Raw genomic sequence first — 24,644 nt, 5'->3', positions numbered from 1 at the left:
GATCCCAGGAAATACGGGTAAGAGAGTGGGGAACAGAGAGAGGGACTTGAAGTCATCCCATAAATGGTTTTAGAGGTAAGCAAAATAGCTCTGTGTGTAACTGGATTTTGATCGCTCAGAGGTATTCCACCTGACGTTGAGGGGCCTGAGATATTCACCGCCAACTCCCATCAGTTATTGGTCCAGGGCTGCTCTCGGGGTGGGGGGGGTGTTACTTTCCTTGTTCTTCTAGTGTGCCATGCACAGGTGGGCAGATATGTCTCTGGTGGCCAGAAGAAGACCCTAAAACGTACAGGTGCTGACAGGACAATAGGAAGTCAGGCCAGCATCACTAAAGTGGTCAGAGCCGAGTGAGCCGGGCTGGATATTAGGACATCTGCTACAAGACACTTTACAGTTAACAACTGGGGGGAAATAAGCAGGAGGGAAACCTCAGAAGTCAACGGGGGAGAAACACAGCAGTAAATGTAACGTGGAGCTGATTATGATGCCTGACAGCAGAAGGCACTGACAAGACGGTCTCAGAGACTGAGCTGGAAAGAATCAACTCAAAGGCTCAGGGCTCCTCCATAGGTAGCCTTTCGAAGCAAACGGACTAGAACCTGCTGTTATATAGTATATTGACACTGTGACAGAAACACTATGAGGTGCTGGAACAAATAAGGACAGTATTATGACAGAGTGTCAACAGGAACATATACTCTCAGGGTGATGCGCTGTTCAGTTATAATCCCGTTCTCAGTGCTAATGGAAAATTCTGGCTCCTCTCATTTATCTAGGGCTACACATTTAAATACATGTTCATTCCCCTCGCAAACCCATCTTTAATTCTGGAGGTGAGAGAGAGTATCAGACTCTATAGAGTTATTTCTTGAGGCATCTTTAAGTGATAGAATAATGGAATAATGTATAACCATCTAAGAGTCGAATCAAATGAATGACTACTCAAATACATACCAAATGGTGTTACCGTGTACTAATCAGGGTTAAACAGAGGTATTTTCACCCTTTTATCACTTATGTAGGATTAAGTTAAATGATTAGATGACTGACAATGATTCTCTTCCTTATTTTACATTCATATGCACATCACTATGTAGTGTATTTCTGTATTTCTTTTCTTTTCTTTTTTTTTTTTTTTGGCTATGCTGCAGGCTTTCGGGATCTTAGTTCCCTGACCAGGGATTGAACCCGGGCCCCCAGCAGTGAGAGCGCCGAATCCTAACCACTGGACCGCCCGGGGAATTCCCCATACTGTATTTCTTACCTCAAAATATTTGCCTACAAAAATTTGTTACCTAAGTCAAAATGGTTGCCTAACATAATTTCCCCTGCTACGTTGTCAAAAGAATAATGTTATCACCTTAGACAGGAACTCAAGCACTGAGATAAAAGCCACATCTGAGTATCGGATGTATTTTATTTGTTCACATTTATCCTACTTGAGGTTAACACTACTTCATTGGACAGTTTAAAAAATCATTCTGTAAACAAAATAAAAAACAGCAGCAACAGCTAAAATAAAGACCAATGGCTACTAAAATAAAGGAATGCATTGGAAGGAGTATTCTGCATAAGCAAAGAAAACGTGACCATGATTATGAATTCAACAATAAGAGAAAAAAAACTCCAACATCTGTAAAAGACAAAACTATAATAGGAATAAAAAAGAAGCAACAATACAAAGTGCAGGTGCGATAGTTTTCATTTCCAAGTCCATTCAGGAAATAGAGCATACTATTCTTTTATATAAAGTGACAAGTTCCGCTTTAAACATTCAGTTACGTTATCTTGCAGGTTTTTTCAATTTACATTATCTCTACTTTACATGGATTTAACTGGAAAGATGGTCATATGTGATACATGGTATAATTTCTTGAACCTACGGAGAGTACGGAAATGGTAAAGTTCATTGTTTTACTTTTTGCTTCATTTGCAATGAGTAACAAGAAGCTGAAAATCTAGTATGAGAAGCATCAGTATTTTTACTCCCCCCCCCAAAAAAAAATCCTGAGCCCTCAAATCATTTCTGTTGCCACTTTCAGATTCTCTGTAACAAAAGACTGTTCATTTCCCCTGAATTCTGGCCAGCTGACTTAAATCATCAGTTCTGTAAATGCAAAATTGGCCTGGTATTTGTCCAAATTGATCAGATAGAGGTGTTATTCCGGCATCACATAAAAATCACTCACACTTTCATAATTGCTTAGAACCTCAAAAGGGAACATCTGTGAAACATGATTTTTGAATAGAGGACTTTTATGAAATATATTTCAAATCTTAAAAAATAGTTTTAATGCTCCCTAAAAGTGGTATAGGATTTACCCCAGCTGACAGTGCCTATTCCATTTAAGAACATTCTGTGTTTGTGGCATTCTACTTTCCTTAACAGCTCTAATTTTATTTAAAAAGCCCCAATACACGTCTGCCGCCTTATTTAGTGTTAAACAGCACTATGTATACAGCTCAACAGCAAGATTAAGAAGTTATAAATACACACATATCACGGACAGAGTCATCTTTCTTTCGGAATTCATTGAATAAAACCGTATTCTGGTAAATCCCCCTCCCCCGACAAGAGAGTGAACTGTGCCTACATCGAGGTGTTTAAGTATTCCTCCAACAGCTTTCATTGTATTATATTATGAAAACACTAGGCTTTAAGCCGGGTACTAATAAATATTTAATTTAAAAGGAAGAAAGAAACCCCAACACAGAACATAAAAAAGACCCTCCCCCCGCCCCCGGCCTGCGTGTCCCTACAGAAGGCGCGGGATTCACCCGGACATGGCCGAGATCTCGTAGTCACTGGCCGAGGTGAGGGGCTTGCCCATCATCCGGATGTTTTTTGCACTGGTGATTCGGGCCATCATGCACACGGGCTTGTCAAAGTACTTCACTAGGGCAGGTTCTGTCAGGAGGGAGGCCAGGAACTGCTCGAAGGTGATGGCCCAGTCCCGGTCCAGGCTGGTGCTCCGGGGCAGCGCCGCTGTGCCCTGGCCGCTGCGCACCAGCACCGTGTCCTCACCGATGTCCTCGCAGTGCAGCTTGTCCTCCTCGTGGGAGCCGGCACTCAGCACCGAGTACGAGGACATGGAGCTGTCGTCCTTGGTGTCGTCGTCGGAGATGAGCATGGAGGAGCAGGCCCCGTGGTCCCGGGGCGAGGAGTCCTCTAGCTTGATGTCCTCCATCTGTCCCCCCAGGGAGTGTTCCTCGCCGTCCCCCGCCAAGCTGGCCGGGAGGGGCTCCACGGGGTCCGGCGCGTAAGGCTGGCCCGGCCCTTTGTTGGGGAAGAGCATGCCGCCGGGGAGGCCCTGGTTGCCGGGTGGCCCGCCACCTCCGCTCCCGCCCTCCTTGGTGGGCTGGGTAGTGAAGAGCTTGCCCACTTCCCCGATCTCCAGCAGGAGGCTGGTCACCGCCGCCGTGGCGTGGTACAGCTCCTGCTCGTTGGGGTCCTCGCTGAACATGTTATACATCGTCTTACACAGCTCGATAAACTGCCCCTGCAAAGTGATGGAGGGAAAACACAAGCATGTGGCCACCTCATGAGGAGCACGGAGGCAGGACCCAAGTGGACTGCAAAGCCATTTAATATCAGGACTCCTACAAGATCCCGGAAGAGTCCTACCGTAGGGAGGATGGATGTGTAGTTTAAAGTCTCTTTCAATGCTTCCTTTTTTTAAACTGGGAAAACTTCTAACATCCATGAAAGCAGAAAGAATGAAATAATACGCCTTTATAATAGTACCTATCATTCTAGAGTCAAGAAGGACCACGGGGACCTCCCTGGTGGTCCAGTGAGTAAGACTCTGCGCTCCCAATGCAGGGGGCCTGGGTTCCATCCCTGGTCGGGGAAGTAGGTCCCATATGCATGGCAACTAAGAGCCTGCGTGCCGCAATGAAGATCCCACGTGTCGCAACTAAGACCCGGCGCAGCCAAAATAAATAAGTAAATATTAAAAAAAAAAAAAGAAGAAGGACCATGTCATACAAATGTTTCACTAACTGTTTTATCCTTTCTTGCAGTATCTTAAGTAAATCGCAGATCTCACCTCATCTCATATCTACACACTACAGCAGGCAGCCCAATGTTTCCAAGGTCAGGTCAGCTCCAATCCCCTCTCCCATGACACATCTGCTGGTGTCCACGGACGGAAGTCATGCCTCCCACCCCCACCAGGATGATTTATCTGTTCTTCTGTTAGAAAACAGCATTTGCAACCTGTATTTTAATTATTTATATTGTTTTATCGCCCTCATTACATTTCAGCTGTTTAAGGAAAAAAATATGTCAGACACCTTTATAGCTGAGCACAGTGGTTTGAAAACAGCATGAGCTTGTCTTCCAAGTACCTGAGGGTATTTTTAAAGATTGGGATGAGAATGCATGTATTCTCAAATTTGAATATTTCGTGGTTCACATATTCTCTGAGGAGGTCATTTTCTCACAACAGAGCATACTTTTAATGCACAAAATAGATCCGAACAGGTACTACTTAAGCGCCTTGAGGAGTACTTATTCCACATTTATCTATGACTAGAAAACAGAGCTTCAAGGTTTGAAATGCATGAACTACACTGTTCGGTACTCACCTGATTCAATTTGGGTAAATCCTTTGCATTCTTTGATCTGGATTTATTTTCTGGAGTCCAGAGTCTCAGATAATTACGATTTTCTTGAGAATTTGCCCTCTTCCCTAAAACCCAAATGCCGAGAAATAAGTGTTCAAAGGTCAAGAAGCAACTGTTGAACCAGCAGTAAGGGAAACACAGAGAAGAGAAAGTCTGTACCTCTGTCGGGCTTTAGACTCACTGTAACAAAGCCATCGTCTGCACTGTGTTTGCTTCTGCTGTCCAATCCAACCACTACCAGGAAAGATTCAGAAGAAAAAAAGGAGAATGTTACATGGTAAACCCATAGGTTGAGCAGGTGTAGTAGAAAACAGAAAAACCTCTAGGTAGAGTTGCCTAACACAGCAAAACAAAACAAAACCCCAGCACATAAATAATTAGGTAAACAACAAGTAATTTTTTAAAGTTTGAGTTCCCACATATCCCACATACTCACGCTAAGCAAATTATTTTTTGTCCACCTCAAATTCAAATTTTACTGGGCGTCTCATATTTGATCTGACAACTGAGTGTTGCCTGCCAGGTCAGTAAACAAAGGATGTTGCAGCCATCAAGCCAGCAGCACTGCAGCTGCCCCCAACTGTGCCATCTCCACCCTGCGGGGATTCAGGATGGAGAAAAATAGGATACTGGCCCTAGATAGCTAAGGTGCGTATCAAAGGAATGATTTCAGTAAGCCCAGACTCTTGCATCTTCCCATACACAGAGAAGCACTAAATTCATTAACTTGAGATATCTGGTTTCTTTAATTAACACTAATCTTTTGATATTCCCACTACCTGTTTTTTTTTATGTGAAAAAAATCTTATATATCCTGGCTCTCCCTTATTTCTTCAGAGCAGTTCCTCTGAGCTATGCGAGAGGCTGCCTCCTGGCTTAAGTCCTTGGTATGTTTGCTGAATAAAACGTAATTCTCAACTTTTAGGTAGTGCTTTTTTTTTTTTTTTTTTTACAATCGAAAAACTCTATCTCTAGGTGAAAGATTCCCCAAGAATCCTTTTTCACAAGCAGGGCTCGGTGTATAAATAGGAATTAAAGGAATGATGTCATGTGGTGTTCAGTACTTAAAAAACGGTGGTGCTGGCCCCAGTGAATGTTGATTTCCCCCCTTTGTTACATTATCATCTTAACTTTGTATACATGAGATTGACCTGTCAGGCTCTGCAAAAGATCAAGAACTCACTTTTTAAAAAGAAACTGACATCTATGTTGATAAAAGAAAAACAAATGTCATGTGCTACTAAATTCCTTCAGATTCATAATCTGGCATTTTTTGACTTTCAAGAAAACAACTTATAATTGTTTTCTTCTTTCTTCTTAAAACAGGACATCCCAGGGCTTCAAAAGGGAGAGGTGTACTATCCCCCCAGTTTCCCATTCAGTTTGTCAGCTGTAAGAATGCATCCCAAGCACTTCCTCAGCCATACAAAAGGAGGCTGGTTTGCCGCATACGTAACCTTTACATATTTAGTGCCAAATTTAAATCTCAGCAGCTTTTAAGACAGACTGAGGACAATGAACTATATATGCCGTGGAGAAAGTCCTCTCCTCTTAATGTTGAACTAGCTTTAGGGAACAAGTAGATAGTCCAAAATGTTATGGTAAGCCCCATGCAATGGATATTATACAGCCAATTAAAAACCATGCTTTCAGAGAGTGTAAATGACATCGCAATAGGCTCACTGGATTTTCAGTGAAAAAAGGATACAAAACTGTACAGGCAGAAGAGGTGGAGATGGCATGTGCCAGAACACGCTTGTTCTATGTTTAAATTGTTCATAAAACAATCCTTCAGCCAAAACAAACAAACGAACAAAACTGTATCGGCAGTTTGATCCCAGTTTTCTATATACATTATGGATATTATTATAATTATATGGATAAAAAAGGAATACTTCAAGATATTAATTATTATTGATAGTTATCTTTATATCATGCAGTTTTAAGATATCATTAGCTTATTTTATATATTTTGACCCATATTTAAAAATTTTTGATACAAAGCAATAGTACTTATGGAGTTAGAAAAAACATTTTTTTTTTTTTTTGCGGTACGCGGGCCTCTCACTGCTGTGGCCTCTCCCGTTGCGGAGCACAGGCTCCGGACACGCAGGCTCAGCGGCCATGGCTCACGGGCCCAGCCATTCCGCGGCACGTGGGATCTTCCCGGACCGGGGCACGAACCAGTGTCCCCTGCATCGGCAGATGGACTCTCAACCACTGCGCCACCAGGGAAGCCCAGAAAAAACATTTTTTAAAAAGCATCTTTTGAGGCTATTAAATGCTACTGGCATGTAACCATTCCTAAAGCATTTCTGAAACAAGTAACTCCTTTTCTGAGATGAGTTCCCACTAAGAAAAATGCGGCTAACATTTTGCAGCCAAAATATGATTGCTAAGGATTTGAAGAATGTTGTCAGATGTGCACTATGCTAAGAGGCTTACTACATTATCTCACTAAGTCCTTACTATACCCAATGTGACAGCTCTCATCTCCACTTTCCACACAAGGACCCTGGTGCTCCCAGATGCCCGAAGCTGCCTGAGGTCATCTAGACAAACAGAGCTAGCATCCTGTCCAAAACTCCTGCCCTTAACATCTATCACCAATAAGAATACTGTCTGGCCCTTGCTCCTCTCCACTCAATCACTTAGGGGCTCACAGTTTAAAAGCAGGTCTAAGCTGTGCTTATTTGGGGACCGTAAGATTTAAGAGGCAAAAGGACCCAGGAGCAACCCATGCTGACTTTCAACCTTGGGTGAAGTCAGGAGGCCGCCTGCCCTACGGATGAAGTATCAATAGAATGGAGATAATGCACAGCAGCAGCAAGCCCAGTCGCTGCTTAGATCCACACATGGCACAACAGAACAGGTTCATATGTAAATCTGGAGATATTTCCAATGAGCCGGATCATGTCTGTGTAGATCTAACAACCGCACAGAGCAGGGGTCAGCAAACTTTCTCCGTAAAGGGCCAGATGGCAAATATCTGAGGCAATTCTACCACTATAGTGTGAGAGCAGCCATAGGCAATATATAACTGAATGAGCTTGGCTGTGTTCCTGGTTGTGTTCCAATAAAACTTTATTTATAGGCAGTAATGTTTAAATTTTATATTAATTCTTTGATATAAATTTTATATTATCGGGCTTCCCTGGTGGCGCAGTGGTTGGGAGTCCGCCTGCCGATGCAGGGGACACGGGTTCGCGCCCCGGTCCGGGAAGATCCTACATGCCGCGGAGCGGCTGGGCCCGTGAGCCATGGCCGCTGAGCCTGCGCGTCCGGAGCCTGTGCTCCGCAACGGGAGAGGCCACAACAGTGAAAGGCCCGCGTACCGCAAAAAAAATAAATAAATTTTATATTATCACAGGCCGTACAAATAGGTGGTGGGCTGGATTTGGTCCAAAGTTTGCTGACATCTGTTACAGAGCAGCGTATCTGATGTCAACGCTAGTCCAGATTCTGGACAGCAGCATAACAACAGAATGACGCTCTTAATGAGCGCTTCTCCCTATCAAGGAGAGGGGAACAAAGTATATGCTCTCCAGTTAACGCTTTTTCTAAGCCAGCAGGACACAATGTACATGGTCCTTTTGGTGGGCTGAAGTTCCCACTCCCCAGTAGTTAGTCAAGTTCAAAAATTTAAAAAGAAAGTAGCATATCAGGCACTTGTATTCATTATACTTCTTTGATTGCCTAGCTTTGGAGGCAACTTTTCCCAATAACAGAGGGCTCTGTAGAAAAAGAAACAGAGAGGCCCTGACGAGGAAAGTCACTTACCATGTGTGCATTCTGGTGTGATATCTTCAAAGAAGTATTGCGTTGCTTCAAAAGCGGAATCTGGCTCGTCTTGATCAGAGGATGGCTCTGGAGAGGGAGGAGAGATGATTCTCATATTGGCAGGGCCAGGATTCAATGAAAGTGTGCTTTAATTGCTGAAGAAATGACACGGGGCTCATGAGAAGCTGAAGTTACGAAGGTGGGCTGGGGGGTCCCATCACTGGTGCGAGCCTTGAATGCCCACCTCCTCAAAACCCTTATGGGGGAGGGGCTCCCTCCAGTTCTAACTCCACCTTCCTTTATAACAACCCCACACTGAAGTGTCCCTTCACATTTGCCTTTTTTGGAGACTTTTCCTAAATCCTATGGAATGAGGGTTTAAGGAACCAAACTTTGGGAAATTGTAACTATAATGATAATTCCCAAATCTGTAGTTTTACCCTATCTCTATCCTTGGAGCTAATCCCCCTTCCTCCCTCCCTTTTTCCTTCTTCCCTTTTTCCCTCCCTCCCTCCCTTCCTTCCTTCCTCCCTTCCTTCCTTCCTTTCTCTCTCCCTCTCCCTCTCTTTCTCTTTCCCTCCACCTCTCCCTCCATTTCTTTTTTAGTATTTGCTAGATATTTCCAGCTGGAGGCCATCCTTGTTTAGAACTGAACTCACAACTTCACCATCTTTCCCACTGTTTCTGTCGGTGGTAACACTGCTCCCCCTCGACTCAGAATCCCACGAGTTACCAAGTGTTATTCGTTCTCTTGCAGAAGCCTGCTCTTTTCTATTACTGCAACTCACACTTCACACAGGTGAGTGATCATTGAAATAAGCACCTGCTGATTCAGGAACTCATGTAAAAAGTATCGTTCAGTTTGTTCTCAGTGACCAATGAGTGATTTTGTACATCAAAAAAAAAAAGGCAAACAGGTCTCGCCAAAAAAGACTTCAAGCCAGGCCAGAGTCACAGGTACCTGTGCTACTCTGTGCGTCTCGCTTACCAGGCAAGACGTGCATTTTGTACAGCAGTTTGAGCTTCTCTGTGAGGTCCCCATGGCATGCGGCACCTAGAAGTCACATAAGTAAAAATGTGAAATGCACCATGTGTGCTGCAATCCCCCCCCACCCAGGCTCAGCATCCCCCAGAAGCACCTACTTTTACAAATTGAAACCCAGGTATCGTGTGGCAGAAGGTTTGGCCAGGATGTATTTGGGTTGAGAGCTCTGGAGTCAGGATACCTGGTTTCAAATGCTTTGTACTTACTACGTGCCCTTGGGAGAGGGAACCTCTCTGTACCTCAGTTTCCCCTCTATGAGGCAGGATGACAAATTAGAAGATACTACCAGTGGTCTTGATATCAGGGCCCATGAAATGTGAGAACTAAAGGTGTTAACACTTAGAATAGTGGCTGGCACAAATTTAACTAGTGTTATTGATAAGAAAAGTCAGGTGACTGGGCCTCAACACCCTAAACACTTGCTAGAGTTCAGAAATAATCTCAATACACGTTTAAGAGTGCTTCAAATTACTCATTTTAGAAATCTTTTTTAGTTGCTTTTGGGGTCTCTTAAATATTTCTTCAGTTCAATTTAGCCTAACCTAGCCGCCATTATATCACCATTGCTTCAACCCAAAGAATCCTGTTACTTTTTCCCTTACAGTCCATATGTATTTCAGGAATCAGAAAATCCTTTGTAAACGCGTGTTCCAGAGCGCCTAGTTGAAGGTTCATCAGATTTGGGAAAAGGGGAATCACAGGATCTGGATTGGTTGGCAGGGGCACCAGGGGTTATCTCGTCCCACCTCCCACTTAACGCACGGGCCTCCTCCCACACCCACATCCATGTAAGAGAGACGTCTGAACATCCTCAGGGACGGGAAGCTCATCACAACCAGAGGCATCTCATCTCACTGGGGAGTTCTAGAAACACTGAAAGGGCTCCTGTCATTTTTACTTCAGTCAGGACCCTTAACCTACAGGTTCAAGTGCAAAAATTCCATGAACCACAAACAATGTAAAATGTGGCCACGTGCCAATGTCACTTTTTGGGAAGATTTCCACAGTCCTTATCAGATCTCAAAGAGATCACAACTCAAAAAAAGGTTTAGAACTATTCCTTTTCCTTCCTCTTTAGAGTAAAAAAAAAAAAAAAAAAAAAAATAGGTCTATTACGTCTTCATTACAACGATCCTTCAGATTTTAAGGACAGCTGTCCTGTTCCTCTCCAGCTTATCTTTTCAAGGCAAATTTATGTCCCCCAGGCTATACCCTCTCTACATTTTTCAACTTTCTTATACGACATCGTTTGTACACTCTTCCCTATTCTTACCCACATCCACCTTATGTGTTAATGTGTCCATCAATAACCCTCTGGACAGAGAGTTCCAGAAGCTTCTAGTCCACTGCAGAGAATAGTGGAACTGTTCTTGACTCTTAGCCTAAGTCTGCATTCAACTCTTTATACTCTTCACTCTGGAGTTTCTTATTGACCACATAGTTAACTAAACCCCCAAATGCTTACACACTGACTAATACTAACCATGAAAATAATGACAGACATTTTTGAACCATTCACTTTGTGTTAAATCCTATGTTAACTACTTTCCATATGCATTTCACTTCTCACAATAATTCTACGAGATGGTCACAATTATTATCCCAACTTTACAGGTGAGAAGTCGGGCTTATTGATATTAAGTAATGTTCAAGGTCATAAGCTAGCAAGTGGCAGGCCCAGGATTTGAACTCAGATTTGTCTGACCCTAGATCGCATGGTTGAAACCACTATACTATATATGCAGACATACAGTTCTTTTACAATCATTTCTTAAAATTTAAGATTTCTGATTTATCTCTATCAGTTTGTTTTTGCCAATCATTTCCTCCTCTGATTTCTTTAAATCTTGTTTTTGTCCTCCAACACAATGGCTGTCTCTCTTCACTTTTGTAGTGGTAGCTTCTCTACCTTTATAGTTTAAATCCCTGACTAAGTCAGGTAGAGGGGGATAAGCGGTAATTGTAGTGACAACAATAACTAACACTTTTTGAACCAGGCACTGTTGTAGGAACTTTACTTGAATTATCTCTTTTAGTCCTGACAATAACTATTTTGCAAATGAGGGAACAATCACAGAGGTTAAATACCAAGCCCAGCATACTAGAGAACTCTCCATTGACCGTCATGCTTTGGGTGCAGGGTTCAGACAGTCATTGAATCACCAACATCCATATCCCTCCAACTTTCCATTTATAATGAGTTATCTGTCCAGTGACCAGCTGCCTCATGACATCTATGGCATGTTTAGAAATGCTGCCTTCCAGCAATACCACTGGAAAAGGAGGTCCAGTTAATTTGTGGCTTGCGATTGTAATCCCTCATCTCTAATTCCATAGAGATGTTCTGTTCACTAATTTCTAGAGGGATCTTTCTGGAGATGAACATTGAAATTATTGATCCATCTCTTCCAGAATTCATTCTTTAGTTTCTTAAGACTTGAACAGAAGTTCTCTTTTCTAGTCTACTTGTCTGTCTCCATAGCTGTAATCAACCCGCATGACTCACTACAGCTCTTGAGACTCCGCCCGGCAAACGGGGTGGAGTTGACTTTGCTCAGAGAACTCAACTGCATTTTTAAGAAGCCCAAGTACTCTTCTCCAATGTTTCCACTATCTTGGACTGCAAACCTCGCTTTCCTTTTCGGAAGATTTTGAAGAGTATTTACCTTGTTGGGGTTTGACTAGGCTTAAGTAAATTAAATATTTATATTTATTCCTATCACTTTCTACACGTGTCTGGTATTTTTGTTATGAACATCTTTGCTAGAAGCAGATTCGCATTACAACTAATTGGCCATAAGGCCATTTTGCCATAAAAGATAAAAATAACTGGTTGATGGTTACATTACATTAGAAAATAAGATGTCAATTTTTGCAAATCCTTCAGTGAGCTAATCTAAGCCAGACTGTGTTAAAATTTGCACCATTTTCAAGAAACTTACGCCCATCAGGAATCACATTACTATTTCCTTTTGGGGGGATAGGAGGAGCTTGATTCTTCGTTTGCCTCCAACGTCTAATACTGCGTGATAAATTTGGTAAAGACGGCCTGAGAGGACAATCTGTTGTATCCAAATTAGCTAAAGAATCAATCACTAATGTTCTCGAAGGCTGTTGTGAATTAGTAGCTGCTTCTTTTATATTTGCCATAGCTTGGTGAACTTTTGGTTTTGACGAGTGGGAGGCATGACTGTGCTCGCCGAAGGATTTATAAAAACTGATTTGTTATCTTTTTCTAGTATCGTAACTGTCAACCAATTATTTTGATCTCTTATGGCAAAATGGCCTTATGGCCAATGAGCTTTGCAGCAAAACTGGCTGCAGCAAAGATGTTTACGGCAAAAATTCCTAGAACCCTCTCTACGTGCAGAACCTGTCTCTTTTTTCTCCTCCTTATTTTTGTCCAAAGGTAATTTTAAAAAATCTCCCTTTTGATAGACACCAAGGTGATAATAATAGTTACTCTGGGGCAGAAAAGATTAGGAGAGGGTCAAAAGGGTCCTTAGCCTTGTCCGGATTGTTTTACTTTATTTACTTTATTTTGTTCACTTTTTTGAAAAGCAGAATGTATTTATGTTACTTTTGTAATTAAAAATTAATGCCTCCTTCTTCCCTAAAAAGAAAAAATCCTATTTGCTGTCCGTAGCACAGAGTAATGAGAACAGCCCTCATCTGAATCCTGGACCCAGTACGTACTAACTGTGCTTTTCAGTTCAATAACAGACATACACTGACTTGCTAAAAATGAACGTTCCAGCAAGTTGCTTAACTTCTCTAAGCCTCCATCTCTTTAACTGACAATGGGGGTATTAATAGTAAGCAGACAGGTCATAAAACATAATATTGATAGTAACTGCACAAACGCTGCTTCCAGGGTGCCTGAGTTCAAACTCCAGCTTTGTAGTTGTGTGCTTTAGGTAAATTAAATGCACATAGAGCATGAGGGCAGTGCCTGGCTGAGCAAATGCTATATAAATGTTAGTTATCAATACTGTTATTACCCTCAAAGGTCTGTTGTCTGGATTAAGTGATAAAGTACAAGTTCTAAAGCATCACAACAGAGCCCGCACTTAAAAAAGGCTAGTTTCCTCCATGTACCCCCTTTGAATGATACATCTGAGCGCTTTATACAAATAGTTTTTACTTATCTAAGAGGACCTTATCTACACCCCTTTGCTTTTTTAACAACCATCAGCTTTCTCTGGCCTTTAAGCCTTCCAGTCATTATTCTTAATGATTTAGGGTACTTTTTGGAATCATCGTTGGCTCTATGTCTGACGCCTTCATCTTTCGTGGGCACAGGTCATTTTCAAGTGCATGGACCAAGGTCACAGAGTGGCACAACTAGAATTTTAAAAAGTCTTCCTTCTTATCTCAGACAGCCTGACATAATGCCTGCTATATCCACAACCTCGTAATGGGCGGGCCAAGCTTGACCACCACGTAGCTTTTCTGCTCAAGTATTAATGGGACAAGAGTCCAGTGGAATATAGGACAGGAAACAGGTCAGACAGTGAGGCTGACAGGCAGAAACTCGTGCTGCTTGGGAGGTGAGGGTGTGCATTCTCAGGATGGACACGCTTCCTCCCCGTAAAATGGAGAGAAAAGACTTCCATTTAGACTGCAGGGCTGTTGCATTTTTTTTTCAGCTCTTTATTAAAAACATTATGAAATGTTTTATAAAATTTTATGAAACATATGTACCGTAAATATATTTTTTGACAAAGAAAAGCAATCCATCCAAACATTTCTTCCCTTGTAAAGTTATCGTGATTCGTGGTTTCAGTGTTTAAGTTGGCATTCTTGCAAACTCTCTGATAATGTATTTTAACTAGTGCTGAGGACTATCGAATGTAGAAGTGATTAACGATATATGATTAACGATTTAATCATATATCCATTAACTAAAAACGAATTTTACAGTCAGCTTGCAAACCTTAAAATGTGCTTCTCTGTCCTGTAAACCTTGTCTCCTGAAGCGAGTGGGGCTGTGGTCCTGAGGGCGGCACAGAGAACCACGAGGACCACGGTGCTTACTGACCTATTCCCCCCTCCCCCTGCCCCAACTCATGCAATAACATCACATCCTTACTCAGTCCAGAGACAAACTCTCGGAAGTTGATCAGAGAATCTCCATTTTCATCTAATAACTGGAATAAGCGCGAGGCAAGCACGTCAGAGTGAGTTCCACAGGCCCAGGGAAAGAGCAGAGCAAACATGCCCTTGAACAGCTCAAAGTCGATGCGGTACTGCTCGAGATAGGGCAGGCTGGGGTCGTGCCGGTCCAGCGCATTGCTGCTCCCACCCCAGTAGCAGCTGGTTAGGTGTTCCGCCTGAAAAATCAAAGAACAGGAGGACTACTGGGGACTGCATCTCACAGCAAATACCAAGAAGAAAGGCCCTCCCTCAAATCTGGAAAAAGGCTTTAGGTCACCCATGTGCATCTCCTGGGGGTGGGGGCAGTGGTCTGGTCGCAGGGCCCCTCAGCTTCTCTTCTACATATATCTCCACTTGACCCTGCTCCCCCCAAACTCCATGGCAACCACCTCTGTGTTTACATCTGGCATGAAAAACCCGGTTCAATTACTGGTGTAGGTGAAAAAAGAAAGAAAACCCTCCCCCTCCCCATTTTCTTCTCCCCCTGCCCATCCCCACACTCAAAAGCATTTTAAGAAGTAACTCCCATAAAGACAAACTCTTTCTTTTTTTTCTTTTTTTTTTTTTAAATTTTATTTATTTATTTTGGTTGCGCTGGGTCTTAGTTGCGGCAGTTGGGCTCCTTAGTTGTGGCATGCATGTGGGATCTAGTTCCCTGACCAGGGATCGAACCCATGTCCCCCGCACTGGAAGGCAGATTCTCAACCACTGCACCACCAGGGAAGTCCCAACTCTTTCTTTTTTTAATTTAAAAGAAATACATAGAATGTTAACCTGAAAAAAGGATCTGTAATTCAGGCAATCTGATCACCTTGTGTCCTCAGCGAGGATGGTACAGCCCAGAGGGTAAGTAGCTTCCACAGGGTCATCTAACCAGTTAGTCAAAGCAGAATCATCATGCGATTTTGAGTCTCCAAACTCCTAGTTTAGTGTCCTGTAAACCCCCTGCTTCCTGGTCATCAAAATCCCATTAATATTATCCTAGTCATCCAGTAGTCAGGCTACAAGTGTGCGGTCCTCCTGTTTCACGCATCTGAAAATAGCTCCAGGGAAATTATGAGTAGGAACCACTAGGGTGAGGAGAACAGAGACCCAACAAAAGGCTTCTTGTTTCTGTCCTTGGAAAGAAGGCTGCCTCTTTATTCAGGAGGTCATATTGATTCTGGTAGAAATATACGCCCATTCTAGGAAGACCGCAAAGAAAAAACATCTAATAGAAAGGCCAGTACGGAACACCCCAGCTCTCCTGTATGTAGACATTTACAGTTAGCACTGAATGGTAGCCTGGGGAGATCGGAGGGGCATCCAGAGGGAGACTTTATTTTTTACTTTATTCTCTGTTGTACTGAGTATTTCATTATAAGCATATATAAATATTGCAATAGCAAAAGGCACTGACAAAACAGATCTCCCCCTCCCCCTGCCTAGGGGTTCTGAGAAGGGAGAGTCAGTGGTGAGTGCGTAGTACTTCAGTGTCGTTCTCACTTAGAACGGAGCAAAGAGGACCAATGTCTTTGTCCTCACTGTTTGCTGGGAATTGTAGCTAATAAACCCAAAAAGAGCGGAGTGAGAGTAGGCAAGAGAGGAGGAAGGAGAGGTTTCTGCAGGGCAGCCTCGGGAGAATAAAGGAAGTGTGTCAGGTCCACCAGGCTTCGGGGCTGCACTGGCGCTGTGGGTGGAGATGGGGGCGGGGCTTGGGAGGAGTGGTGATGGTGGTGACGTCAGGGAGAGGAGGGTCCGAGGGACTGCACTGAAGTGATGCCCAGCAGCCCTCTGGGTGGGACTGTGTTGGTGATACATCCCCAGGAAGGGTCCTCTTTACCGGAACTTCGTCAGTGGATGAAGGTTACCCAAAGCACTTCCTCCTAACTAAAGCGCTCACGTTCCTCTGGAAGCAGGCCTGAATGTGGTGCAGACACTTTCACCGTGCTCACAACCTTCAGGAAACGACAAGCCATGCAGACCATGACGCTCTTCTTTGATGAGACCCCCTACTCCATCATTTGGGCACTAGGGACCCGAGATTGAAAAAGGACTAATTTATTAAGAGTTCAAGAGAAACTAAGGCATAGGGGCCCTGAACCACATTTTCCATCAAATCTGCCTCAGGGTGGCGGCCTTTCACCTTTTTCTACCAAGTTTTAGCCCAAAGCCCAAGGCAGAATGCTCCGTGGGAGACAAATGTCTCTTTCCTTTGTATCCGAAGGAAACCCCCCAGAAATTGGCTTTTTAAAGGACTAAGAGTCTGGCAGCGTGTCTGACACAGTCATGCCTCAATAAACGTTCGTTCAGATGAATTAAAGCCAATGAAAGTCTTCAAAAGACTCAAGAAAGAGTCGGTAACTGAAGTCTTTGTCTTGGGTTCCACAGTACCCGAGAGTCCTTCCCATTCCTGACACCAGCCAAGGGTCTCGGGTTCTCTCTTGGGGCGCTCAGCAGACTTGGGGAACTCGTGTTTGTCAACACACCCTTAGGGCAGGGTTTTGGAGTGTAAAGAAAGCTTTCTTCAGGCAATATCCTCGGTGTAGAAATGACACACCTGGTACCTGGAGGTGCACAGACCAGAGAGTGCAGGGGTGCCCGGGTAAGAAGACAAGGGCACCCCTGTCTCTGTGTCTTCAGTGATCTCCGGATCTTGGACTTCTGCACAACCAGCCCTGGTCTTCCTTTTCCCGGTGTGCCCCAGAGTCAGCCTCCTCTTTCTAATGTTATAGCGCTTCCCATTATCTGTGCATGGTCTTGCCCCTCCAGCTGCTACTCCCGCTTCCGTTTAGTTACCCCAAATCCTGGTCCTACCGGCACCACCCTGTGAAGCAGATTTCTTCCAGTCCTCAGTATCCTTTGAAAGTCTGATCTCAACTGGATCATTGTATCTTCTTGTTTTGAACCTAGTTGGATCACTGTAGTTTTTGCTTAACGAAGCGAAGAGGGACTCCCTCCTTACGGAAAACCAACGTACGCGGAGCAATTAGCTACCGCGCTTTACGTGTCTGAATAAAACACGAACGAAATGGCACAGGCTAGACACTTCGTCGTCAAGTGCTGAACGCAGCCTGGTGGGGACGCAGTTGTCCACTCTGTTGGTCATGCTGCTGGGCTGCACAAAGCCATCAACCTCTCTCTGCCGGCCCCAGAAGCACGCAGAGATTATACTAGATGGAAAACTGATCACTAATTCACCTATGTATTCAACACACATGTTTGGAACACCTAGTGGGGAGAGACACTAAACTAGGCACCAGTGAGACAAAAGGAAATAAAACGGTGGTGCCTCCAGTAGCTAACAGGCAAAGCGGGAACATTTGCAAAAATATTCCCAGCTCTCACTTTGTCTGATCCTAAGATCTATTACTGTCCAACTCAGATCTTTACGTTTGTCCCTTTATGTTCGTTCCTGTAATATCTTTGCAGTCCTCAACCGTCTTCCTTAGTTCTGGGAGTAAAAGGCTCTGTACACAAGAAGCTAGCCAATTAAAGATTGTGATAAAATTGGTACCCACATAAAAGGCATCTTTTAAAACTTTTTTCTCGGCAATTGCTACATTTTTACAATGTTGGTAATGACAGTTATGAAACAAGTATTTTTTCTGGAAGAAAAACCATTCTATACTGCTTTATTTACTGACATAATATTTTCTTATTGAGGATCAAGATTGGTATGGGCTGACTTAGAAAGGAAAATTGCAGAAATTTAACAACTAAGCTTTTCCTTAGACATTTGAGCTGCTTTATTCTTGTTTTTTTTTTTTTGCTTTTTTTTTTGTGGTACGCGGGCCTCTCACTGTTGTGGCCTCTCCCTTTGCAGAGCACAGGCTCCGGACACGCAGGCTCAGCGGCCATGGCTCACGGGCCCAGCCGCTCCGCGGCATGTGGGATCTTCCCAGACCGGGGCACGAACCCATGTCCCCTGCATCGGCAGGCCACCAGGGAAGCCCCTGAGCAGCGTTATTCTTATTCTAGCTACATATCTCTTTTTAAGAGTGCTTTAATATAGATTATATTAATATAGATTAATATAGGAAATTGCAATTTACAAGAGTCTCAGGAAGAATTTAAACTTGATTGCCATCGTTCCAGTGAGAATTATAAAGTAACGCCCTATTTTCTTAAGACCAAGGAAACAGCTAAAATATTATATGGAGTGGAAGAACGCTAAAACATCAATTTAAATGAGTTATATCTTTATTTTTCATATCAAGTACTCTATTTTTACACTCTCAGCTCTATCTTCCTATTTATGCATGTTGACACTCATGCTATCCCTTCATAATTTAACAGAAAAATCTAGAACTAACTGAATTATTAAAGTGAACTCCTTTTTCCCCTGAATGTACATGAATTTTCTTTGAAACTCACTTTGAAAAGAGCATAAAGTTCTTCTAGCTCATCAATGGTAAAGGAAGTTTCTGTCACAATGGTTCGTACCTATAAGAAGAATAAACACAATGAATTTCACAAACTCAAAAATGTCATAAAGGGAAACTTCCTGATTTTCTTGTTTTAAATCATCTTCAGTCTGTCAAGCAGGAATTTGAGTTGGTAGGAGTGTGAGGAAGGATGGAGAAAGAAGGTCACATGCCATTTCTCAAGAGACTCACCACGTTCCGTTTTGTAGTATCCTCCAGTGTCTGGATCACCTTCAGTCTCTGTTTGAATCTCATCTGCTCAATCAAATCCGCCCGGATAGTTCCAAATTTCTGGAAAAAAACAACATTGGTATTTCAAGAAATCTGCTAAAGCACTCGATATCATGCCTGCAGGACTGATGGAGATAAATCCTGATACCAGTGGGAAATTTCCTGCCAAATGACAGGCCTCCTAGACTATACCTTTATTTACTATATGGCCTTTGTTTATTTGGAGGCCATTAAACAACCATAAATAAATAACAAAAAATTCTCATGCTTCTTCACAGTTGAACCAAATTTCAAAGCCACATGAGGCTTCCTCAAATCAACAGTTCATGGGGGAAGGAGAGGGTTAAATAGGCTACAAGGGCCCTTTGTGGATGAAATAATGCTTTAAAGGAAGAACTTTCTTGGCAGGAAGAAAGGAAGTATATAAGGCTAACTATTAAACTGGGAGGTTGTAGGAAATGTTGGAGTGAGGCTTCCTGTCCTGATCTCTAGCTCAATAGCATTTGTCTCTCATTGGCAGACACTGAGGGCTAGCAACCTTTTTTTTTTTTTTTTCCAGTACACGGGCCTCTCACTGTTGTGGCCTCTCCCACTGTGGAGCACAGGCTCCGGACGCGCAGGCTCAGCGGCCATGGCTCACGGGCCCAGCCGCTCCGCGGCATGTGGGATCCTCCCGGACCGGGGCACGAACCCGCGTCCCCTGCATCGGCAGGCGGACTCTCAACCACTGCGCCACCAGGGAAGCCCGCTGAAAGGTCTTTTATTAAAGTGCCCTGTGCCTTCCAGAAAGCTCATCTCAGTCTATGGGTGAACCTGAAGGCCGGGACTTTGTCTTCTACGTCTGTGTATCTAACAAAACTGCACTCGGGGCGCACACAGAAGAAAACCGTCTCCTAGACTGTCCGTACCATTCCTTCCAGGAGGGGCTCAGTAGGACTTCACAATGAGCAAGGCATTTATGAATCAAGTTACCATCTCTACTCGACAGGAGAAAGCTGATCAACTGGCATCAACCTAGGGATCTCAAGGCTGACTGTGCTTTCGGTATTTTCCCTACTTTTCTATTTTCCTGACTAATTATCCTGAAGCACAGGAAGCAACGAGTCGCCTGCTTCAGAACACCAGTGTTGTGCCGTATAACCAGGTTATAATGGGCCTCTGTGTCTAGTGGCCCCATTCTGCATCTAGGGCAGTGATTCTCAACCCTCACCGGGCTCTTGAATCACCTGGGAACTTTAAAAAAATATTTATTCTTAGGCCTCATACCAGAGATACAAAGTCTAGAATGGAGCCTAGGAATGTATATTTTTGAAAGCTTGGCTTAAAAATTGTTTTAAGTGGTTTTAATGCACAGGCAGAATTGAGGACCATCAATCTAATAGGTGGAAAAAAAAAAAAGAAAGGCAAGTGTTTGTGGTGTTTTCTTTAGGATGGCCTAGAAGGCATTGGGAAGGCAAAGGAAACTTATGAGCAGGGCAGTGACACCAAGCAGAGAGGAGAAAACAAAAAACCAATCATCATATATTGAAAGGCCAGGTAATGTAGGCATTGCTATAAATAAACAGGGTTGTCTTCCCAGGCAGAGGAAGGAAACTGCTGCTGTGTCCTGTGATAGGATATTTGGCAGCCTAAGAGTCACCATTAGGGACCAGGCAGACAGGATGGAAATGGAGACCAGCCCTGGTCTTGTCTCCATTCTCCTCTCTTTCCCATTAAAAATGGGCCAAGTGCTGACCTCAACAAGACCTTAGCTTATCTACTGTCAAGAACAAAGCTGAGTTTCCACATACCAAGCTTTATTACTTTGGTCTAGAATTCTCTTTAAAATAAAGGTTTCAGGGGATGCCTTTAGGAAAACAACCCACAGCTATAATAATAACTATTGCGTTCAGTCACATGGGCTCTTTTTCTGGAAAAATAATCATCCAAAATTTCTGACGGAGGACTACCCAAAAGTCCTGGGGCAATGATTTTTTAAAAAATGCGTTATGGGGCTTCCCTGGTGGCGCAGTGGTTGGGAGTCCGCCTGCCGATGCAGGGGACGCGGGTTCGTGTCCCGGTCTGGGAAGATCCCACATGCCGCGGAGCAGCTGGGCCCGTGAGCCTGGGCCGCTGAGCCTGCGCGTCCGGAGCCTGTGCTCCGCAACGGGAGAGGCCACGGCGGTGAGAGGCCCGCGTACTGCTAAAAAGAATTTGCGAAAACCTGCAAACAATATATTAAATATCAGAGAATGCTCGTGATCTATTTTAAGTCAAAATTGGAATGGTACAAAACACTTTTTGGTATAAACTTATTTTTTAAGTGTAAGTTGCAAAAAATAAAAACATATTTGAAGACTTCCCTGGTGCCGCAGTGGTTAAGAATCCGCCTGCCAATGCAGAGGACATGGGTTCGAGCCCTGGTCCGGGAAGATCCCACATGCCACGGAGCAACTAAGCCCATGCACCACAACTACTGAGGCTGTGTGCCGCAACTACTGAAGCCCGCACGCCTAGAGCCCATGCTCCGCAACAAGAGAAGACACCGCAATGAGAAGCCTGCGCACCGCAATGAAGAGTAGCCCCCACTCGCCACAACTAGAGAAAGGCTGCATGCAGCAACGAAGACCCAACACAGCCAAAAATAAATAATTAATTTAAACAAATTTTTTTAAAAACCGAAAAAAACACCCCATACTTGAGGGAAATATGCTCACAGGATATGGTTTTTTCTTTCATATTTTTCTACAGTTTCTACATTTTTTTACAATAAACCTGCATTACTTTTATGATTCTAAAACATACCAAAAATGTTTTGTTTTCAATATATATGGAGTGTCAATGAAAATTTTCTGAAATACTAAATTACCAGTCTTTCTCCCATTCTGAGTTAAGGACACACATTTCTGAAAAGATGTCTGGATCCATGCCGATTTTTTTAAAAGCACCAAATTTTGGGTTCTCTTTAGGAGAGATTTCTCCCATATCCAGGCTGTTGCTAATTGAAGTGCTGACAGTCGCCAGTCATACGATCCCAAAACATCAGGAGAGGGTCTAGTGTGCTGAGCGGAACATTCATGCTCTTTCTTAATGATCAGGAGATGAACAAACCATGAGATGTTATGGGCACTGAGTCCTTGGGGACGCCACAAACCCCAAGTGCTATGGGGTACACAGGACCGTGGTTCCTTCACCTGTAGACCCTCGTTAGTTCTTTTATGGGATTCAGGACCACATCTGGGGTCATCATGGACCAGGAGGCACCCTCCCACGCCCAGGCCAAGCAATTTTAGTGGAATCCTAGGACTCTGGTTCTTCTCTAGGATGGTATAGAGTATTCTGTGTGTCTTGGATGTAAGAGGATTGGCTTGTGTACTTCCCAGAAGACCTAAGGACTTGGCATGAGCATGGGAAGTGAGCTGATTTGTGCAGGTCAACCTCCCCACGCTTGCTTTCAACAGTCCCTCCTCAACCCACCCAGAGTTGAATAGGAGCTGCTCCTTGATCAGGCTTCAGGGTGGGCAAAGCCAAGAACCGGAAGGCCTGAGCTGGTCATGCCAATTGCTCTGTGGTATAAGATCCATTCAGTGTCCATCTCTGGAGCTCGAAGCCGTCAGCTGGCAGGGAGCTACTCGCTTTGGCAACTAGTCCTCAGAAGGCGGAGGGAAGCAGGGACGCCCCTGGGTTAGCAACGGAAGCTGCGGCACACGTCCAGCTGAGCCCCTCGGAGCACTCAAGAGTGCTGTGATGCTCGGGCAGGGAACGTGACCTACCTCATAGGAAGTTCTGATGAGTCTGAAGATGTCGACCTCAGGATAGGGCTCCACGTCATCACTGAGCAGGGAGTGGAGATGAGGGATGGGGGGCAGCGTGCTGTCCTTATTGGTCACACTGTCCAAATACCTGGAAGAAGAAATGCATCTGGAGTCACTGGGAGGTCCAGAGTCAATGAATCTGGAATCCCTTTACACCTGTCCACCCATTATCTGCAAACTCTGCATATCAAAACAAAAGACTAAAATTTCCTTAAGAGCAGAATAAAATTTCCTTCACTTCTTTTTTCTTAAATTGTATTATTTTTTTAATTGAAGTAGAGTTGATTGCCTTCACTTCTAAAGACAAAGCATATGAAAAGAAATGCTCAGCCACAGAGAAAAGTGGGCATTATGATTACCATCAGGCCAATTAAGACTCGTGAAACCAAGGAAAAAGATACACGGTAAGTACAGGGAAGAGGACTTCCCTGGCGGTCCAGTGGTTAAGGCTCCGTGCTTCCAATGCAGGAGGCCTGGGTTCGATCCCTGGTGGGGGAACTAAGATCCCGCATGCTGCGTGGCGCGGCAAAAAAAAAAAAAATGTACAGGGAAGAAAACCCCAAGGTAGTTTTCAAAGTGAGAAATACCTTCCCAAAACGGTCATGGCCTCCCCATCGTCCTTGCAGTTCAAAAGTTTGTCCACATTTGCGTCCAGCACAGCCAGGGCCAACTGGAATATCACTTTGATTCCTTCATAGAAGAAACAGTCGACAACCACAACTGCACTCTCAAAGGGCATCACGCTGAGAAACAGTGTGAGGAACCAGGACAGGGAGATGGTAGAAATCACACCCAGGTCCTGCATGCAGTCATACAGCTGTGGGACATAGTCCCGGGCAAGTTCCTCGAAGACACCCTGGTCCACCAGGGCACCTGCAGTGGAGGTGGACGCAAAAGGCCATGGGTCAACCAACTGCACCTTCTCACTAATGAACCCAACCCAATGGCTTGACGAAAATAATCCAGTTCACAACTGCTGCTGAGACAGAACTCTAATTACTATGTTACTAGACCAAGGTGTCAGCACAGCCAAGTCACCAGATGAGTTCTGGCTACATCGTCTCTTTCCGGGGTCTTCCTCTCCTGATTCTTTACCACAAAAGAGCAATAACATGAGAACTCTGAAGCCTGTTGAAAAGGTCAATTTACAAAATTCTCCTGGCACACAATTACTTTTTTTGTTGGCAACATGACGTTTGGCTGGGCATGAAATGTATATCTAAGTAGGCTCACTTCTTGGCAAACTCTTTAAAAAAAGAAAAAATCGCTCATCTAGATGCATGGTCCCCACATAGGAATCATTTCTCTAAACAATTGCTTCTTCAATTTAAAAGCATTCCAGCTGTGGACATTTCTGGAGAGTATTTCCAGTGAGTCAGATTAGTGTGCAAAAGTTTAGAAATGAAAACAGAACACAAGAGGGGAGCATAACGCATACCTTTTGCTACACTAGCAATGAAAAGCTTATCCTGCTAAAATGAATGTCTAACACTGGAGGGGATTATAAGGAGAAATACCAATAATTTGTTTAAATGCTCACCACCGTTGTTTGCTTTGCAATGAAACCGGTTCTGAAAAATACCTTAGAAACTGAGCTCT

The 24,644-nt window shown here is 43.8% G+C and overlaps 1 protein-coding gene across 3 annotated transcripts in view; it reads right to left on the bottom strand.

The window, feature by feature from the left end:
• Nucleotides 1–1,402: 1,402 nt before the first annotated feature.
• The window catches only part of TBC1D9 (TBC1 domain family member 9), a 109,252-nt gene continuing 86,010 nt past the window's right edge, over nt 1,403–24,644 (bottom strand). For 2 of the 3 annotated variants that reach the window (XM_033857344.2, XM_019926504.3), the window contains 10 exons: nt 23,633–23,918; nt 23,004–23,133; nt 19,213–19,311; nt 18,971–19,039; nt 14,550–14,790; nt 9,401–9,466; nt 8,413–8,499; nt 4,792–4,866; nt 4,594–4,697; nt 1,403–3,503 (listed from right to left, as the gene is read on the bottom strand). In XM_033857344.2, the coding sequence (XP_033713235.1) occupies nt 2,778–3,503; nt 4,594–4,697; nt 4,792–4,866; nt 8,413–8,499; nt 9,401–9,466; nt 14,550–14,790; nt 18,971–19,039; nt 19,213–19,311; nt 23,004–23,133; nt 23,633–23,918 (1,883 nt within the window). In that variant the 3' untranslated portion in view covers nt 1,403–2,777. Of the gene's footprint in view, nt 3,504–4,593; nt 4,698–4,791; nt 4,867–8,412; nt 8,500–9,400; nt 9,467–14,549; nt 14,791–18,970; nt 19,040–19,212; nt 19,312–23,003; nt 23,134–23,632; nt 23,919–24,644 lie in introns of those variants that run through there. The other variant, XR_012332162.1, reaches the window with a different exon arrangement.

The sequence above is a fragment of the Tursiops truncatus genome, chromosome 5 (assembly GCF_011762595.2).
Source record: "Tursiops truncatus isolate mTurTru1 chromosome 5, mTurTru1.mat.Y, whole genome shotgun sequence".
Lineage (NCBI taxonomy): Eukaryota > Metazoa > Chordata > Mammalia > Artiodactyla > Delphinidae > Tursiops > Tursiops truncatus.
The sequence above is the reverse complement of the archived record's forward strand: the minus strand, read 5'-3'. Positions and strand labels throughout refer to the sequence as shown.